Genomic DNA, 14,324 nt, shown 5'->3' with positions numbered 1-14,324 from the left:
GTGAGAACACCCACCCAGAGGTGGTTGGAAGATTGCGATCTGGTCGTGTGAGTTATGTGCGTCTGTGGTTGCAGAGTGAGGCGGTGAGCATCCACAGACATTCAGAGGGTGTGAGGCGGCTGCTCACTGCTCACATTTTGCTTTTGTGAGGCTGCATCGTTCATCTGATCAGACCTGGAAGAGATTGTTCAGTAAAAAAGAAGAAGTGTCCTTGTTGGAGTCACCTTTTCTTCAGCTCTTTAGAGAAATCATCACCTTCTTTGTCAAGTCAATGCTACTGAATATCAACAAAATCTCTCTTTGAGTCACAGAGCAATGAAGGAGGCAGAGCAAACCAAGGAGAACCCCCTGATCTGGGATCTTGACCAGCCCTGGACTTCCATCCTCAAACCTGCTGCACGTCTGTGCCTCAACACCTTGGATTTCTCAGACCTCTGGGATGAGGAAGACAGCACAGAGGACGAGGGAACCAATTCAACTAATGAATCATCAACATGCCTCCAAGCCCCTCCGGCACCCCCTCCTCTTCCTCCTCCTCCTCCGCCTCTTCCTCCTCTGGCACCAGCTTTATCCTCAGCTTCCCTTAAAGGTTCGACCCTCAAATCTCGCACCTTGAAGCTCCACTGGAGGGAAATGCAGACTCTGGCTCCCCTTCCTAGGATGACCCGCTTTGGGACTCAGACCATCTGGGCCGGACTTGAACCGGTGGATCTGGATACAAACCGGCTGGAGTACCTGTTTGAGTCTAAGGGCAGTAGCACCTGCTTTAAGCTGGCCTCTGGGCGGCAGGTAACCAACATCAGTTTAGTTCTTTACATGTAAAACTTTGGGGAAATAGTCAGTAAATAATAATCAGATCAGATCATCATCACTTATAAATTGTCGGTTGCTGCGTAATGTGAATAAAACAGGAGGCAGCACTTTTCCATTTGCTTTTATAGACCCACAAATTTGTCTCTGTAGGCAGCCAATCCTAAAAGTTGCTCTTACTAGTCTTGTATCTTTCACTGCGTCTCGACACAGAAGCAGCCGTCAGTGTCGGTGTTGGGGATGAAGCGAAGTAACATCATAACCATTGCACTGAGCAGCCTCCCGCCCCCCCGCCTCCTCCCCCCTGCCATCTACAGCATGGACAGCAGCGTGCTGGACAGAGAGGACGTCCAGGTACAGTAGAGGTCGTGTCCCACAGTGAAGATTCAGCATCAGCATTTAATGAACAGTTGAAGTTTACTTTTTTCCTGGATATGATAACATATCCTTTATCCATCTCTTTTCTTTCTCAAACAGCGGCTTCAAGCGTTAATCCCGACGGAGGAGGAGCTCTCTCTGATCAAGGACGCCAAGGCCCAGAACCCCCACGCTCCTCTGGCCCAGGCCGAGCTCTGCCTCCTCACTTTGGGGGAGATCTCTCACCTGAGCTCCAGGCTTCAGCTGTGGGCCTTCGCTCTGGACTACGACTCCTTAGAGAGGGTAAGAGACGGCGGAATGAAATCTACAGAACTTCAGAAAGATATATGCCAGTTTCATGTATTATCTTCTGAGAAATCAAGAATAAGGTTGAAAAACACTTATCTTGCATTCCTAAAGAAAGGGTTCCTCCCAGATCCAGATCACATCGTTCCACCAAGTGTTGTGATAAACCATCCGGTAGATTTTGTGTAATACTGATAACTAACAGACAAACAAACGCAAATTAAAACATCCTCATAAAACACACCAGTATTGGCGGGACCACTTCCATGACCTCCTGTCACCAAAGATGTGATTATTCCTTCTCTTTGCAGGAAATTGCCGAGCCTCTCTTCCATCTGAAGCTGGCTATGGAGCAGCTGGCAGGAAGCCAGACCTTCAGATGTATTCTGGCAACGGTGTTAGCGATCGGAAACGTTCTAAATGGATGTAAGGTGGGTGCACTGTGACGTTAGGCTCCGTCCTTGGTGCAGTTTTCAGTGTCGGTGAGGGTTTTTCTTCTTTTCACACAAAGGCCCGTGGGTTTGAGCTGAGTTACCTGGGCAAGTTGTCCCAGGTGAGGGATACACACTCCCGCCAGCCGCTGCTGCACCATGTCTGTGTGCTGCTGCTGCAGCTCTACCCACAATCCTCCGATCTCTACTCCGACACCAGCGCTGTTACCAAAGCTGGAAAGGTGCGTAGTTATCGTGTGTGTGTGTGTGTGTGTGTGTGTGTGTGTGTGTGTGTGTGTGTGTGTGTGTGTGTGTGTGTGTGTGTGTGTGTGTGTGTGTGTGTGTGTGTGTCCTGACTGTGTATTTATGTTATGCTTGCATTTGAATTTGCAGGATTATTTCAATATAACCTATATGACCAATCCTGCCGCCAGCCACCAGAGGGGCGATTAACAGACTTAAGCTTGGTTTGGATCACAGACTATAAATAAAGATGGATGACAAGGCAGCTCCCCAAAAGTGAAGCCAAAGCATATCGATCTCCCCCTGGTGGCTGCCGCAATATAGGTCATAAGTCCTTCCTCCTCTACGTTAGTGGAAGGGACATGGACCAAACTCGTCCATGATTCTAAAAATCAACTATGTAAATTTATTCTAAATGAATCTAGGCAACAATCCTCAAAATGTTGAAACTCCCCCTTGTTCTTCTCATCTTTACAGTGCGATTACTCCCTGGTCCAGTCCAACCTTTCTCAGCTGGAGGCCCTGTGCAAAGCATCATGGGAGCAGCTGAAGGTGCTGGACAAGGCAGAGGAAAAGAGGAAAGGAGGAAAGGGGGAGAAGAGGAGAGGAGGAGGAAGAGGAGGAGACGAGACCTCGGCTCAGGAAGGTTCACTCCGTCAACAGCTGCCGAAGATTTTGAAAGAGTGCGAGGAGAAGCTGAAGGTCCTCAGAGCTGTGCACCGTCGGGTCATCAACAGGTTATTTATTACAGATTCTTCCTCCTCAAATGAGTCAACAATACATTTGTAAAACTTTCTGTTTTCTGGTTCTCCAGGTTCCACTCTTTCCTCTTGTTCCTGGGCTACTCCCGAGCTATGGTGAGAGACACCAAAGCCGAGGACTTCTGTAAAACCATCAGTAACTTCTCCCTGGAGTTCCGGTCCACACGGCAGGGCCTCCTGCTGCAGAGAGAGCGGGAGCGACCGAGGAGCGGAGCTGAAAACCAAAGCCCCAGAACTCCCGTAGGCCGGCGGAGAGGTCAACCAGCGCCCACACAGGTTTCTCATTTTAAAACTAAAACGATCTCCATGCACGAGTGTTTTAGCTCCGTATCGGTGATAATCCCCGTCCACACTGTGCTAACACGCCTGAAAACGTATCATGTGGCCATTCACTTACATGGGCATGTGACTGCTGCTGCAAACAGGAAGCAGATGGTTACAGCAAATATACAAACAACGTACAGAAATGGTTAAAAGTGAGGTCACACGAGTAGCGTGGATGTAGCCTCATATCCTAACTGAGGACCTGCTTCCTCCCCAGGAGAGTGAGAGAAGTGAGGAGCAGTGTTTGCTGGAGGAGGTGCTGCGAACACCCGAGTCCATGTTGAGGCTGGACGCCACGCTGCCTCGACACCGCAGGAGGATGGCCGACATCCAAGGTGCTTCAATAAACACTGCTTCTCTCGATCTACATTTCTTTCTCTTTATCGTTATCTATCGAACGTGTCGTGCTGAACCCGTGTTCTGCTTCTCGTCAGGTCCGTTCTCTCGGAAGTCGAAGTGTTGATCCTGCTGACGTCACTGAGTCGCTGGTGTGTGAGGATGTGAACAGGTGCATCACGTATCATGTGCCTATATCAGTTTTTAATTATGTTTTTGTTTGAAAGTGAAGATGCAATAAAAATCAGTTTTGATATATGTGTGTTTCTGTGTGTGTTTTAATCAAAGACAACAAATTAACATTGAAATATGTAACAATCAGTAACTAGAAAGGTGCAGAGGAGTAAATACAGCAAACTGTTGTCTTAATGACTTCATCTCTTTGTTATTACAATAACTATTATTATCTTTATCATTATTTTATTATTTTAGTTTATACGTATTCATTTTTTAAAATCTTTATTATGTTTTATTGCCTATTGACAATTTATTAGTAGATTTATAATCATTTATTTATATATATATCTCTTTACATCATAATTCAATACCAGATATTGATTAGAAAAAAAGTAAAAACACTACATTATGCCTAATTAAATTATATTTTAGTTTTTCTATTTTCATGTTCTCTTATTTTGCAGTGCGTTGAACTCTCTCGGCCACCGTAGAACTGGCAGGCGCGTCTGCCAATCAGCGAGGCGTATGTCCGCCCAGGCGGCGTGTCGAACGTCCAATCAGAGGCTGGGCTGCGGCGGTGGGCGGGACTGTTGTGATGCGTTCAGGGCCGACGCCATTTCGTGTTCGCTGGTTTCAAGGTGAAACACCGCGGAGCCTCGATCGGAGCCGTTTCAAGTAAAAACAGCGTTTTACTCATTTTTAATAATAAGCTCCTGGTGAGTATTTTTAACCGAGAGATTTGATTTTTCCCTCCTATTTTTTCCCCTGACTTTCAAATCGCCTGTGGGAGTTTTTTTTGCTTTTTGTTTTTAATGTATTTTTCCTGGTGTCCCTGAGACTGTGTTGGCTGTAGTGCGTACATTTTGTTGAGTGCTCAGTAAGCCTTTGAAGATTTTTGCCTTTTATCTTTCAAATCAGACATTTAAATCCATTTCCCAGGGCTTTGATGTGTGGGAGCGTTCTGTGTATCTGGGTGTTGTCATGAGAGGAATCCTCCAGGCTTTTCTGGACTGCGTTTTTCTGGAGACGTGTTTTTTTTTACGGGTTTTTTTTTTGTATTATCTGTGACTCACGAGACTCCTGTTTTTTCTATGAGATGTATTTTCTGCAGCAGATCTCTGATGGAGATGTGTGTCCCTCCACCCTAAAGGAGAAGTGGGTGGCTTTTTGTGATGAGGAACATTGACACCGTGTTTTTGATGGTTGTACCTTTGTGTAGCTTTGGTGCATTTTGGTTTCTGGTTGTAAATCATTAAAGTTTATTGTCTTGGGAAACCCATTCATTCATTCGGTACCAGTTTGTGAAGCTGCTTAGCCCCAGGAGGAGGGCCTGTGGGGGGGTGGGGGAGGGCTGCTGCTAGGGAGCTGCACCCAGGCCTCCACACTGATCCTTTAATTAATGTCGTAGATCTATGTCTGATTAGTCGTATACGTGTCCTAATTCAATCTGCATCCGTGCTGCAGCATATATCAGTATAAGTATAAATCCCCCTGTTTCCCCTCCCCTACTGTTCCCCACACCGTCCTCTGCCAGTGTCCTTGAGCAGGAGTCCCTCCAGGCTACAGGGGGCGCTGTTCTGCTGGGCACCCCTTCACTCTGGCCCCCAAGAGGGCAAGAGGACAGAGGGGGGGCAGCCGGTGAAGCTCTGGTGTTCTCCTGCTCATTCAGCTGGGCTCTAAGACAATTAGTTTGAGCTCATTTAACAACTTAAATCTCTTCTGTTTGTTCTATAGACACTGAACTGTTCAAAGTAAAATCAGTTAAACTGTAGTTTGACCAAAAACCATTAATTACAGGACTAAATTAATCACTACAATGTTGAAAATATAAATATACATTTAGGCCAAATGCAAATCAGTACAATTTTAGTTCATCGGTTCAGTTTTTAAAGTACATTTTAAAATCTCAATTGAGAGAATCTTTACTTTTCATAAGTCGACGTTAACTCCAGAAAATGTCAAGGAAATTAGGTCTGGACATTTTCCGATGTTTATGTTTCACGCATGAAGAAGCAGCAGGACACGTTCACAGGACCAGGGAAATGTCCGGGACATTTAGGGGAGGGCAGGAGGCGGGACATGATGTATTAATTCACCAGCGTTGGTTCTTATCACAAAAAAAATCTCTTCCAAGTTGTGAGTTGTTTTTGTTTTTTAAAATTTTGCGTCCGTTGCACATTAGAAACGTCACCGACACGTCCGCTCGCTCGCTGACATTTCAGGACATCTTACCAGGGGGACCGTGCAAGAAAAGTTCTAGAAAATGTCCAGAGCAACTGGACAACTTGGATTTTTTGCGTCCTCACATCCTCTGGAAGGTTTCAGGGAAATCCCCAGACCTCAGTGCATGTCTCCGAAAGCAGTGTTAAATCCATCAGGAACATTACAACTGGAATAATCTTTTAGTTTTTTTACTTATTTCATTTTACTTTTCATAATTGACCCTCCCCTGCTTGTTTGTGTAACAGGTCTGGTTCATTTTCAAAGGATTTCCTTTCTAATTTTACCATTTTGTTTCCCCCTGTTTAGTTTTTGAAGCCACTTTTTTGAACAGCGGCAAATCGTAAGTTGGTCTCAACCTCTTTTTTTTTTCCACCTCAACTTTTGCATCATTTTTTTTTCTATATTCCACTTTTGTTCTCACCCCTTTGTGATTTAGCCCATTTCTCCCCTTTTGGATTTCCTAGAGCAAGTAGCATGTAGTGTTTTGATTTGAATTGACTTTATTTGATTTGATTTTCTGCTGCTGTTTGGGACTAGTTGCCTCTGACATGAGCTTCCAGACATTTCCTCCGTTCATGATTAGAACGTCAGTAGCTGAATAACACTTTACTTCATCATACAGTCTTAGATGAAGGAGCGATACTGACAAAGGCCAAATTGATCCAGATTTTTTAACATTTTTGTGAGAGTGCATGTGATGGAGTCAAATTGAGTCCTGTACTCACACGAAAAGCCCTTTTTTCTTCAAGAGGCATTTCTCTCGTTAAAGCTGTTTTCAGACATGGACATGTTGTGTAGTTGGTGTTTGTCCTGTGAAGCAGCAGCAGCAGGTTGTCGGGTCCGACTCGCTCACAACAACAGGAACTTGTGGGGAACGTTCAGGCGAGAGAAAGATCGGTGTTGTTGTTTACAGCTCGTCCACACCGGCGTCGGCCCTTATCACCGAAAGCTCTGGAACCTCCTTGTCTTCCCAAGTTGACGTCTTAGTCGGCGTCTTCCTCTAGCCTGAGATATTTGTGTTTTTCCAGTTTCACGTCCGTCACGTGTTAGAAACGTCATCAACTCGCTCGCTGTGAGTTTTCCAGACATTTTCCTGCTGTTTTCTCACGTTTTCGGGACATTTTACCACGGGGGGGGGCCTTCAGGACATTTTTCAGCCCCTCCGCAAAATGTCAGGTCTGAAAGCAGCTTGCGATCCCTTAAATCAGCATGGCTTCTGAAAACCACCAATTACTAACTTACTCACTATTCTAGAATATTTTTGATTTGGAAAAGAGACTCTGGAGGAATTTTTATCAAAGCCATCAAATTTTTTTTTTTTTTTCCACTTGCTTTTTTCACATCCATTTTCAGTTAAATGGAACTTCTTTTTTTAATTTAAAATAAAACCCCGAACCCTCTACACACAGCTGCACACATGTGGGACACCTGCCCACTGCCGAGCTGCTCAGTCGGTCACAAGTCTTTTTCCATAGAGCGGCAGCTGCAGCGTCTGTCACAGTTCAAGCACAAACATTCACTCACGTCACTGATCTGCTGTAAAACCCAAATAAAACTGTGAACATCTTTATATCCGTCACTGCACGGCCCAGATGAGGCAGCGGACAGGAGAAGGGGCTACGATAAAATGTAATAATGTAAATATACTGTCATTGAATTCCACACTACAATGAAAACATTCCTTTTAATATAAGATCTGTAGCACATAGAGTCCCAAGCAGATTTTACATTATAATACAACCCATTATAACAATAATATACAAAAGTCCTGCAAGAGAAACCACCTGTGTGAAGCTTATATTGTTCTGTCTGTCCATCTTTCACCTCCAGGAAGTTGCCAAAATAAAACAACGACTGCATAGTCAGCAATGTTAATGTCAAAGGCTTATACATCTTGTCAAATAGCAGTTAAACAAAAAGTGCAGCTTTATGAAGAATCCAAATTCAAGTGAAAAGTTCATTGTGATTTTATTTTTTGGGAAATATTCATATTTGGCAGATTTTCTTGAGTGAAGCTAATTTCACAGTGAACTCAAATTCAGAGGACGTCATGAAAACCCTTGTTCTGTTGAAAATAAAGCTCAATGAAATAAAATACAATCCTCACGGAGCAAAGTCCCAGTATGTTTACCTCCTTTAAAATGAAACGTCAAAGACACGGGGAAATCAAACCCTCCAGATTTGTGCCATGTCACAAATTTAGTAGTTTCAGACTCTAAAATACAAAAATTCCAACGCTGTCTAACTTGAGTTTCAACACAGACGTATAAACATTTGCTAAGCGAGTCTGTGATGGTCAATCCCCCCCCCCCACACACACATCCCCGGTGTTGTAGACAATCTGTCAACTTGCCAAGCAACAGAAAACATGCCGGCCAAGTCGTGTAGAGCAGAGTATTAAGCTTTGGCCAGAAATCCTGCTGCAAAACCATGTAATCCCCTGTGAGCAGCGACAGGCCGGCGAGGAGGAGGCCGCAGCTCGGTCACCGTTTAGCAGCAGCTGGCGGCGGCGGCGAGGTTTTGGCGAGAGCTGAGATGTGGCTTCATAACGGCTGAAGTGGTTCGTATTCAGATGAGGGGGGGGGGATTCACCATCAAATATAAACAAATTGTCGTAGAATCCAAAGTTGAAACTTGAGTGCGACTCCACTGAAACAAGTCGGTGTCGGTAGAAGTCTTGATTTATAACGTAAAGGAGTTTCTGTCTCAGTCTCTAGTTTCAAGTCTTCTTCAAACAGCTGATGTTCATTTAGTGAATTATGATCATTTAGAGTCAAACAGACCATAAAGCACCGGATGTATGGGGGGGGGGGTGGATACCATGTGACAGCTAGTGGCATCCAATGGGAGCAGGTCTCAGGTGTAGGTGGGCGTGCAGTGTCTTCAAACTCTCTGTCAGGCTCCACCCCCAGCCCCTCCCAGATATGGTTATTTCTGGTTTAAAAAAAACAAGATGGCGCTGAACACAATGACAAACTCGAGGCGCACAAACGGAAAATACATCGTGACCTCGCAGAGAATAATATTTCTGACAGATTCAAAACTGTAGTTTGAAATTTCCTGCTAGTTTCGCCTGTCACCGTGGGTTTATCCAACCAACGTGGTCGAGGGGGGGGGGGGGGGACTGGAGACAGAGCGTCCCTGTGTGCGACGCATGCTGTGATAATCCTGTGAGACCGCAGCGTTACGTAACTCTGCGGCGTGGAGACGATGGCGACAGCAGCCACAGTCTGGCATCTGTGCTCGTGTTAAAGCAGACGCACTTAACGCCGGTAACTGTTCGCTGCGATAATCTGCTGCTGCGTTTTGCATCATTTGCATCAATCGCTGCCTGATTTCCTGCTGCGTCAAATGATGTCGAGCAACCAGGGGAGAAAGTCTGAACAGGCAAACTGCAGAGGAACAGGATCCCACAGCAGAATAATCCAAACTCAACCAATAGAGACGTGAAAGGAGATTCCATTATGTTCAACTTTAGTTCTGCAGACTCATCAGCACTGAATAAAAGAAACTAAAGGACATTGGACTCCTGGACTACGGAAGAATATTTACATTTCTTCTTCTAAATGTCGCACACAAAGTCAAACATTCGACTGATTATTTATCTCAGAATGTCGAACGACGAAGTAGAAAATTCAAGCACCAAAGTAGCAAAGTGCTGGAGGACGACACTATATGTGAAATACAAGACAAGAATAAAATAGAATAAAAATGTTATGATGTGGATTCAAAGAACTCAGAAGTTCTAGATTCTTCAGTCAAGTCCTGAATATGTCAACAGCTCCTGTAGCTTAATTTGTTAAATATTTCCTGCAACAAACCTGAACGTTATAATCTTCATCCTGGTGGTGCTTCTGTCTTTTTTACTATCTTCACCCTTTGTAGAGAACTTTGAAGTTATTTAATCTATGAGTAAATCATCTAAAGTCTAAATGCATCTGGTTTATTTGTCACCGTTTATCCCACAGGTTTTTATTTTTAATTTTTTTATGGGCCACTCAATTTTTTAAAACCTTGTGAATCCCGTCTTGGGTTCCATCAGAAATCCAAGCAACCCCCCCAAAGCTAACGTCTGGAGGTGTAGTAGACGTCTCCACAGTCACTGACTCTGTCTCATAGTCCCTCGACGACCTTCTTCTCTCCAGCAGAGTCAGGCAGGCCGACCTCCTCCGACCCCTGACGATGGAGTGAGTGCTGGCAGCTTCATGATCACACTGTGTCCTGCTGTCTCATGTCGTAGACGCTGCTTCCTCCCTGTAGGAAGTCCACACACACAGTTTGTAAAGTCCAGGACAATGCACATCAATGAGTACAGTAGTGTTTTGTTAATAGAAGGATGAGTACAAAGGGCAGTTCTGTCTTAGTACATGTGTTTTTACTCTATTTACCGTCACTCCTCACTAGTGCCTGCGTTACAGTGCCCCCCAGGGGTCAAGGCCAGAACTGTTTTGATGAATACTTTGACATTACCTCACAATACTCTTCTTCTCCTGCTCCCCCTGAGCCATGGAGCCCGTCTGTTCCCTGTGCCATCCCACAGTATGAATCAGTTTCATTCATTTAACTTGGTGCTGGACGTGAAGTACGCTGGTCTGGTGCTGCTGCTCAATGCACATGGTTAAATCAGGAGTGACAGAAAACTTCAAATGAGTTCTTAGGACAAACAGTCTGTGCAGCAGCAGCAGTGCAGGGACCAGCAGGATGCTGTCAGAACCAGTTACTGTACTCAGGACGACTGTACGGATACAGAGGACCTGTAGTGGGATGACAGTGGTGCATGATGGGAACAGGAACCTATTGCCAGATAATGTCAAGTATACTGAGGTAATGCAAATGTAATCCTCTAAAAGTTCTTGCTGTGAGCCTTTGGAGGCTCGGTAGTAAATAGTTGATTAATTGATAGAATATCAACACAAATATTGATTCATCGTTTAATAAAAAACACCAAACGTGCAATTTAAACACTTAAATTCCTTAAATGTGAGGATTTCCTGCTTTTCTTTGCTTTACATCATTTAAAATGAAGATGTCAACTTGGAATCTGCTGTGACCCACTTCCTCTCTGGGATACACGTTAAAATGTATATTTTATAATAATGTTTAAAAGGTTATTAAACCAGGTGAACACTTTTCAGGTTGACGAGATAAAACACAAGTTAGTGTCAAAGCCCAGAAGAAGCTCTAACATACAGAACGAGACACAAGCAAATACAGATCACTACATCAGTTCTCTTTCATCCACCTCTTCTCGTCTCCCTGAACACAAACCTCCACCTTACCTCCCCTTTGTCTCCTCACCCGTCCTCCGTGCCTCCCCCCTTCTCTGTCTCTGCCCAGTTGCTCGTCGTCCTCCACCTCCAGCTCGATGGCCAGCAGCAACGTGACCAACAAGACCGACCCCCGCTCCCTCAACTCCCGCGTCTTCATCGGCAACCTCAACACGCTGCTGGTCACCAAGGAAGACGTGGAGGCCATCTTCTCCAAGTACGGCAAGATCGTCGGCTGCTCCGTGCACAAGGGCTACGCCTTCGTCCAGTACTCCAACGAGAGGAACGCCCGCACCGCCGTGGTCAGCGAGGACGGACGCATGATTGTGGGACAGGTCCTAGGTGAGGAGGGGGGGGGTTTGGTAATATTGGGGATGTGCAGGATTTACTAGAGAAATTATTTGCTGTTATTGTTTCTCTAAAATAACTAGTTTGAACTTTCTTGGCCAAGATGGAAACATTTAAATTGTAAAGACTCCAGGAAGTAAGAGTAAGTAAAGTAAGAAATAGTCTTTTGCTGAACATAAAACCACAACGACTCATTTTTACCCTTTTTTAATTTTTCCTTCGTGGAGATAGTAAGAAGGAAAAGCAACACTACACACAATGCAAACAGAATTGTTCACGATATCTAACTGCACAGTTTACCGGAGTGAATCTGTCTTTCGGCCCCAGAATCTGGTTCCTGTTCTTCTCACAGTTTCCAGTCTTCACTTCACCTGGTTTTTCCTGCAGCGACAGAACGTGTTGACTCAAAGGAACATGTTCCTCTCGCTCCTCACAGCTTCGACTCTTCTCCTTTTCCTCCCTCAGACATCAACCTGGCAGGCGAGCCGAAGCCGCACAGATCGAAGACGGTGAAGCGTTCTGCGGGAGACATGTACAGGTGTGAACACGCCTCAGACACGTGCGGCCTCATGTCAAGGTTAAGAGCAGTTTGATGTAGTGAAGGTTTCTCCTCCATCTCTTCTTCTTCTGCAGCTCATCTTTTGAATTGGACTACGACTTTCAGAGAGATTACTACGACCGGTGAGGCATTTTTCATTATTTCATGAATCTACCACGTATGAGCTTGTTGTTGTAAGTTCATCGTCCAGATTTAGTGTTTGGTTCCCACAAATGTGTCACTTACATAAGGTCGATAGATGCAAATAGAAAACTGAGTAAAACATTGTTTATAGTGAATATTCATTTGAAAGTAAAAGTAAACGGTTAAACTTGTGGTTCTACCTCAGGATGTACTCCTACCAGTCCCGGGTGCCTCCTCCCCCACCGCCCCTGTCCCGCGCCGTCATCCCCTCAAAGCGTCCCAGGGTCAGTCTGAGCGGAGGAGGAAGCCGACGAACCAAAACCAGCTTCTCGTCCTCGTCCAAAACCAGCCAGAGGACGTCACGTACAAGTCAGTCCAACACTGTCACTGTCCCGCTGAGTCCCATCACCCAGGAGTCTCGTGACTTTCCTTCTGTTCCTGTCTCCGCAGTGAGGGCAGACGATCTGCAGACCATCAAGAGGGAGCTGACACAGATCAAACTCAAAGTGGACTATCTGCTGGAGAGCTTAGAGCACATGGAGAAGGACCACAGCAAGAAGTCTGGTACGTCTGAGATGATACGGATGAAACTGTTTTAAAGACAAGTGTCAAAAGAAGGATTCTAGATTTTTCTCCTGTGCAGAGATGAGTTGAATCAGGAAAATATTTTGTTCATATGCAACTTTTACTGAGCAACAGCGCCCCCTGCTGCCATGCGTGGTGTGAAACTCTGTTGGGCTCCGTGTCCTGGAGAAGAAGTGAGAAAACACACAACTGAACCCTGGTTATTACCCATGATCCTCTGCTTCCTGACCCAGAAGAGCTGCAGCTGTAACAAATCCACCAAACTCTGTTCAGAATTCTTCATGTTTTAACAGTTTCCTGCTGAATATTGGAGATAAACTCTGGTTTTTAATAACTTCAGAGTCTTTTTAACTGATCTCAGTTCAGCTTCACTCTTCAACTGGAGCTGGTTGTGACAGTTGAAGCTGACTCTCAGTCAGTTCTTCTCACAGGAGATGGAACCCACTCAGCAGAGTCACAGAGAACAGACGTTCAGGGAGAGAAGAAGGAAAGTTAGAGCAAGCTGTATATTTCATAAATTATATTATATCACATATTTTGGTCCATTTATACTTGAGTTTAATCAGCTGAAGCTAATAGAATTCATAGAAATGAATAACGATAATACCACAAATTGAGCTGTAATCATTAATTTTATTGTCTCATCCCATCATATCCAACCTGCAGGTCAATCAGGCTTCTAGGAGCCTGTAGAGTGGGGCCAGCTTTTTGTATTTTGGTGTCAATCAACCAAACATTTCCTCCTTTTCCACCTGCCCTTGTAAGTTTCGGGGGGGAATTTGAGGGGAAATGATCCTCACCAGCTCCCATCAGTTTCTCTGTGTGTCCCTCTATCCATTCAGAGATGAAGAGCTGCAAACCAGAGCCCGGCGAAGTGTCCCCGCTCCACTCGTCCACCTCCAGCAAGAAGGACGACAGGATGAAACGGGACAGAGACATGAACGACTCCGAGGAGGAGGGAGACCTGCTGGATGACGAAGATGAGGTGAGGAGATGAAGCAGATGTTTTGATTGTCACTTTACTTGTTACATGTTTTGATATAGTTTCAGTCTTTTGTTGAAAACATGTTATCTTTCCGTCAAACTTTTGTAATTTGACTGTTTTTATCTCCAGTGACATTTCAGTCCCACCGTCATTTTATATCATCAAATAACTAATTGAACATACATCAGTGTGATGAGAGCTACCTGAAATAACAGAAATCATCTTTGAGGAACATTTATTTAAAGCCTATTTTACCTTTTTGTTTGGTCCATGTCCCATCTACTAACATGGAGGAGGTGAGGTTTATGGCCCATACTGCAGCCAGCCACCAGGGGGCAATCAAGATGATTTGACTTCCCGTTTAGGAGCTGTCATGTCGTCCATCTTTATTAACAGTCTATAATCGAAACCTGTCCATTTTTATTGTAATACATCGTGTTAAGGTTTTATTTTTATTTGTTTACGTCGTGAAAAACAACGACAGAAATC

The 14,324-nt window shown here is 44.7% G+C and overlaps 2 protein-coding genes and 2 long non-coding RNA genes across 10 annotated transcripts in view; 2 read left to right on the top strand and 2 right to left on the bottom strand.

The window, feature by feature from the left end:
* The first annotated feature begins 240 nt into the window (after positions 1-240).
* On the top strand, positions 241-3,826 carry si:ch211-63p21.2 (FH1/FH2 domain-containing protein 1). Its single transcript, XM_034614983.1, has 9 exons — positions 241-789; positions 1,024-1,164; positions 1,288-1,470; positions 1,785-1,904; positions 1,985-2,146; positions 2,625-2,884; positions 2,962-3,184; positions 3,450-3,567; positions 3,667-3,826. Exons 1-9 carry the CDS (start codon positions 316-318, stop codon positions 3,693-3,695), a joined length of 1,710 nt encoding a protein of 569 aa, XP_034470874.1. The 5' UTR covers positions 241-315; the 3' UTR covers positions 3,696-3,826.
* Positions 977-12,087, bottom strand: LOC117779148. The gene is made up of 3 exons (XR_004616936.1): positions 11,950-12,087; positions 7,297-7,299; positions 977-989 (listed from the first exon to the last, which is right to left on the bottom strand). It is a non-coding gene; the product is annotated as an uncharacterized LOC117779148 (long non-coding RNA).
* LOC117779120 (heterogeneous nuclear ribonucleoprotein C) overlaps positions 4,325-14,324 on the top strand; it is an 11,073-nt gene continuing 1,073 nt past the window's right edge. Inside the window, exons 1-9 of one of the 7 annotated variants that reach the window (XM_034615015.1) lie at positions 4,325-4,461; positions 6,275-6,308; positions 9,937-10,155; positions 11,306-11,577; positions 12,049-12,121; positions 12,217-12,264; positions 12,471-12,634; positions 12,716-12,829; positions 13,693-13,835. In XM_034615015.1, coding sequence (XP_034470906.1) covers positions 10,151-10,155; positions 11,306-11,577; positions 12,049-12,121; positions 12,217-12,264; positions 12,471-12,634; positions 12,716-12,829; positions 13,693-13,835 — 819 coding nt within the window. In that variant the 5' untranslated portion in view covers positions 4,325-4,461; positions 6,275-6,308; positions 9,937-10,150. Of the gene's footprint in view, positions 4,462-6,274; positions 6,309-9,604; positions 10,156-11,305; positions 11,578-12,048; positions 12,122-12,216; positions 12,265-12,470; positions 12,830-13,692; positions 13,836-14,324 lie in introns of those variants that run through there. The other 6 variants (XM_034615014.1, XM_034615017.1, XM_034615010.1 and 3 more) reach the window with 6 other exon arrangements.
* On the bottom strand, positions 9,960-11,263 carry LOC117779145. The gene is made up of 2 exons (XR_004616933.1): positions 10,705-11,263; positions 9,960-10,485 (listed from the first exon to the last, which is right to left on the bottom strand). It is a non-coding gene; the product is annotated as an uncharacterized LOC117779145 (long non-coding RNA).

This window comes from Hippoglossus hippoglossus, chromosome 18 (genome assembly GCF_009819705.1).
Source record: "Hippoglossus hippoglossus isolate fHipHip1 chromosome 18, fHipHip1.pri, whole genome shotgun sequence".
Classification (NCBI taxonomy): Eukaryota; Metazoa; Chordata; class Actinopteri; order Pleuronectiformes; family Pleuronectidae; genus Hippoglossus; species Hippoglossus hippoglossus.
The sequence above is the reverse complement of the archived record's forward strand: the minus strand, read 5'-3'. Positions and strand labels throughout refer to the sequence as shown.

Excerpts from the sequence above, each read along its gene's own strand:
- si:ch211-63p21.2 (XM_034614983.1), top strand. The coding sequence starts at position 316 with ATGAAGGAGGCAGAGCAAACCAAGGAGAACCCCCTGATCTGGGATCTT. Across the intron at positions 2,885-2,961 it reads CACCGTCGGGTCATCAACAG|GTTCCACTCTTTCCTCTTGT; the intron begins GTTATTTATTAC and ends CTGGTTCTCCAG. Across the intron at positions 3,568-3,666 it reads GAGGATGGCCGACATCCAAG|GTCCGTTCTCTCGGAAGTCG; the intron begins GTGCTTCAATAA and ends GCTTCTCGTCAG.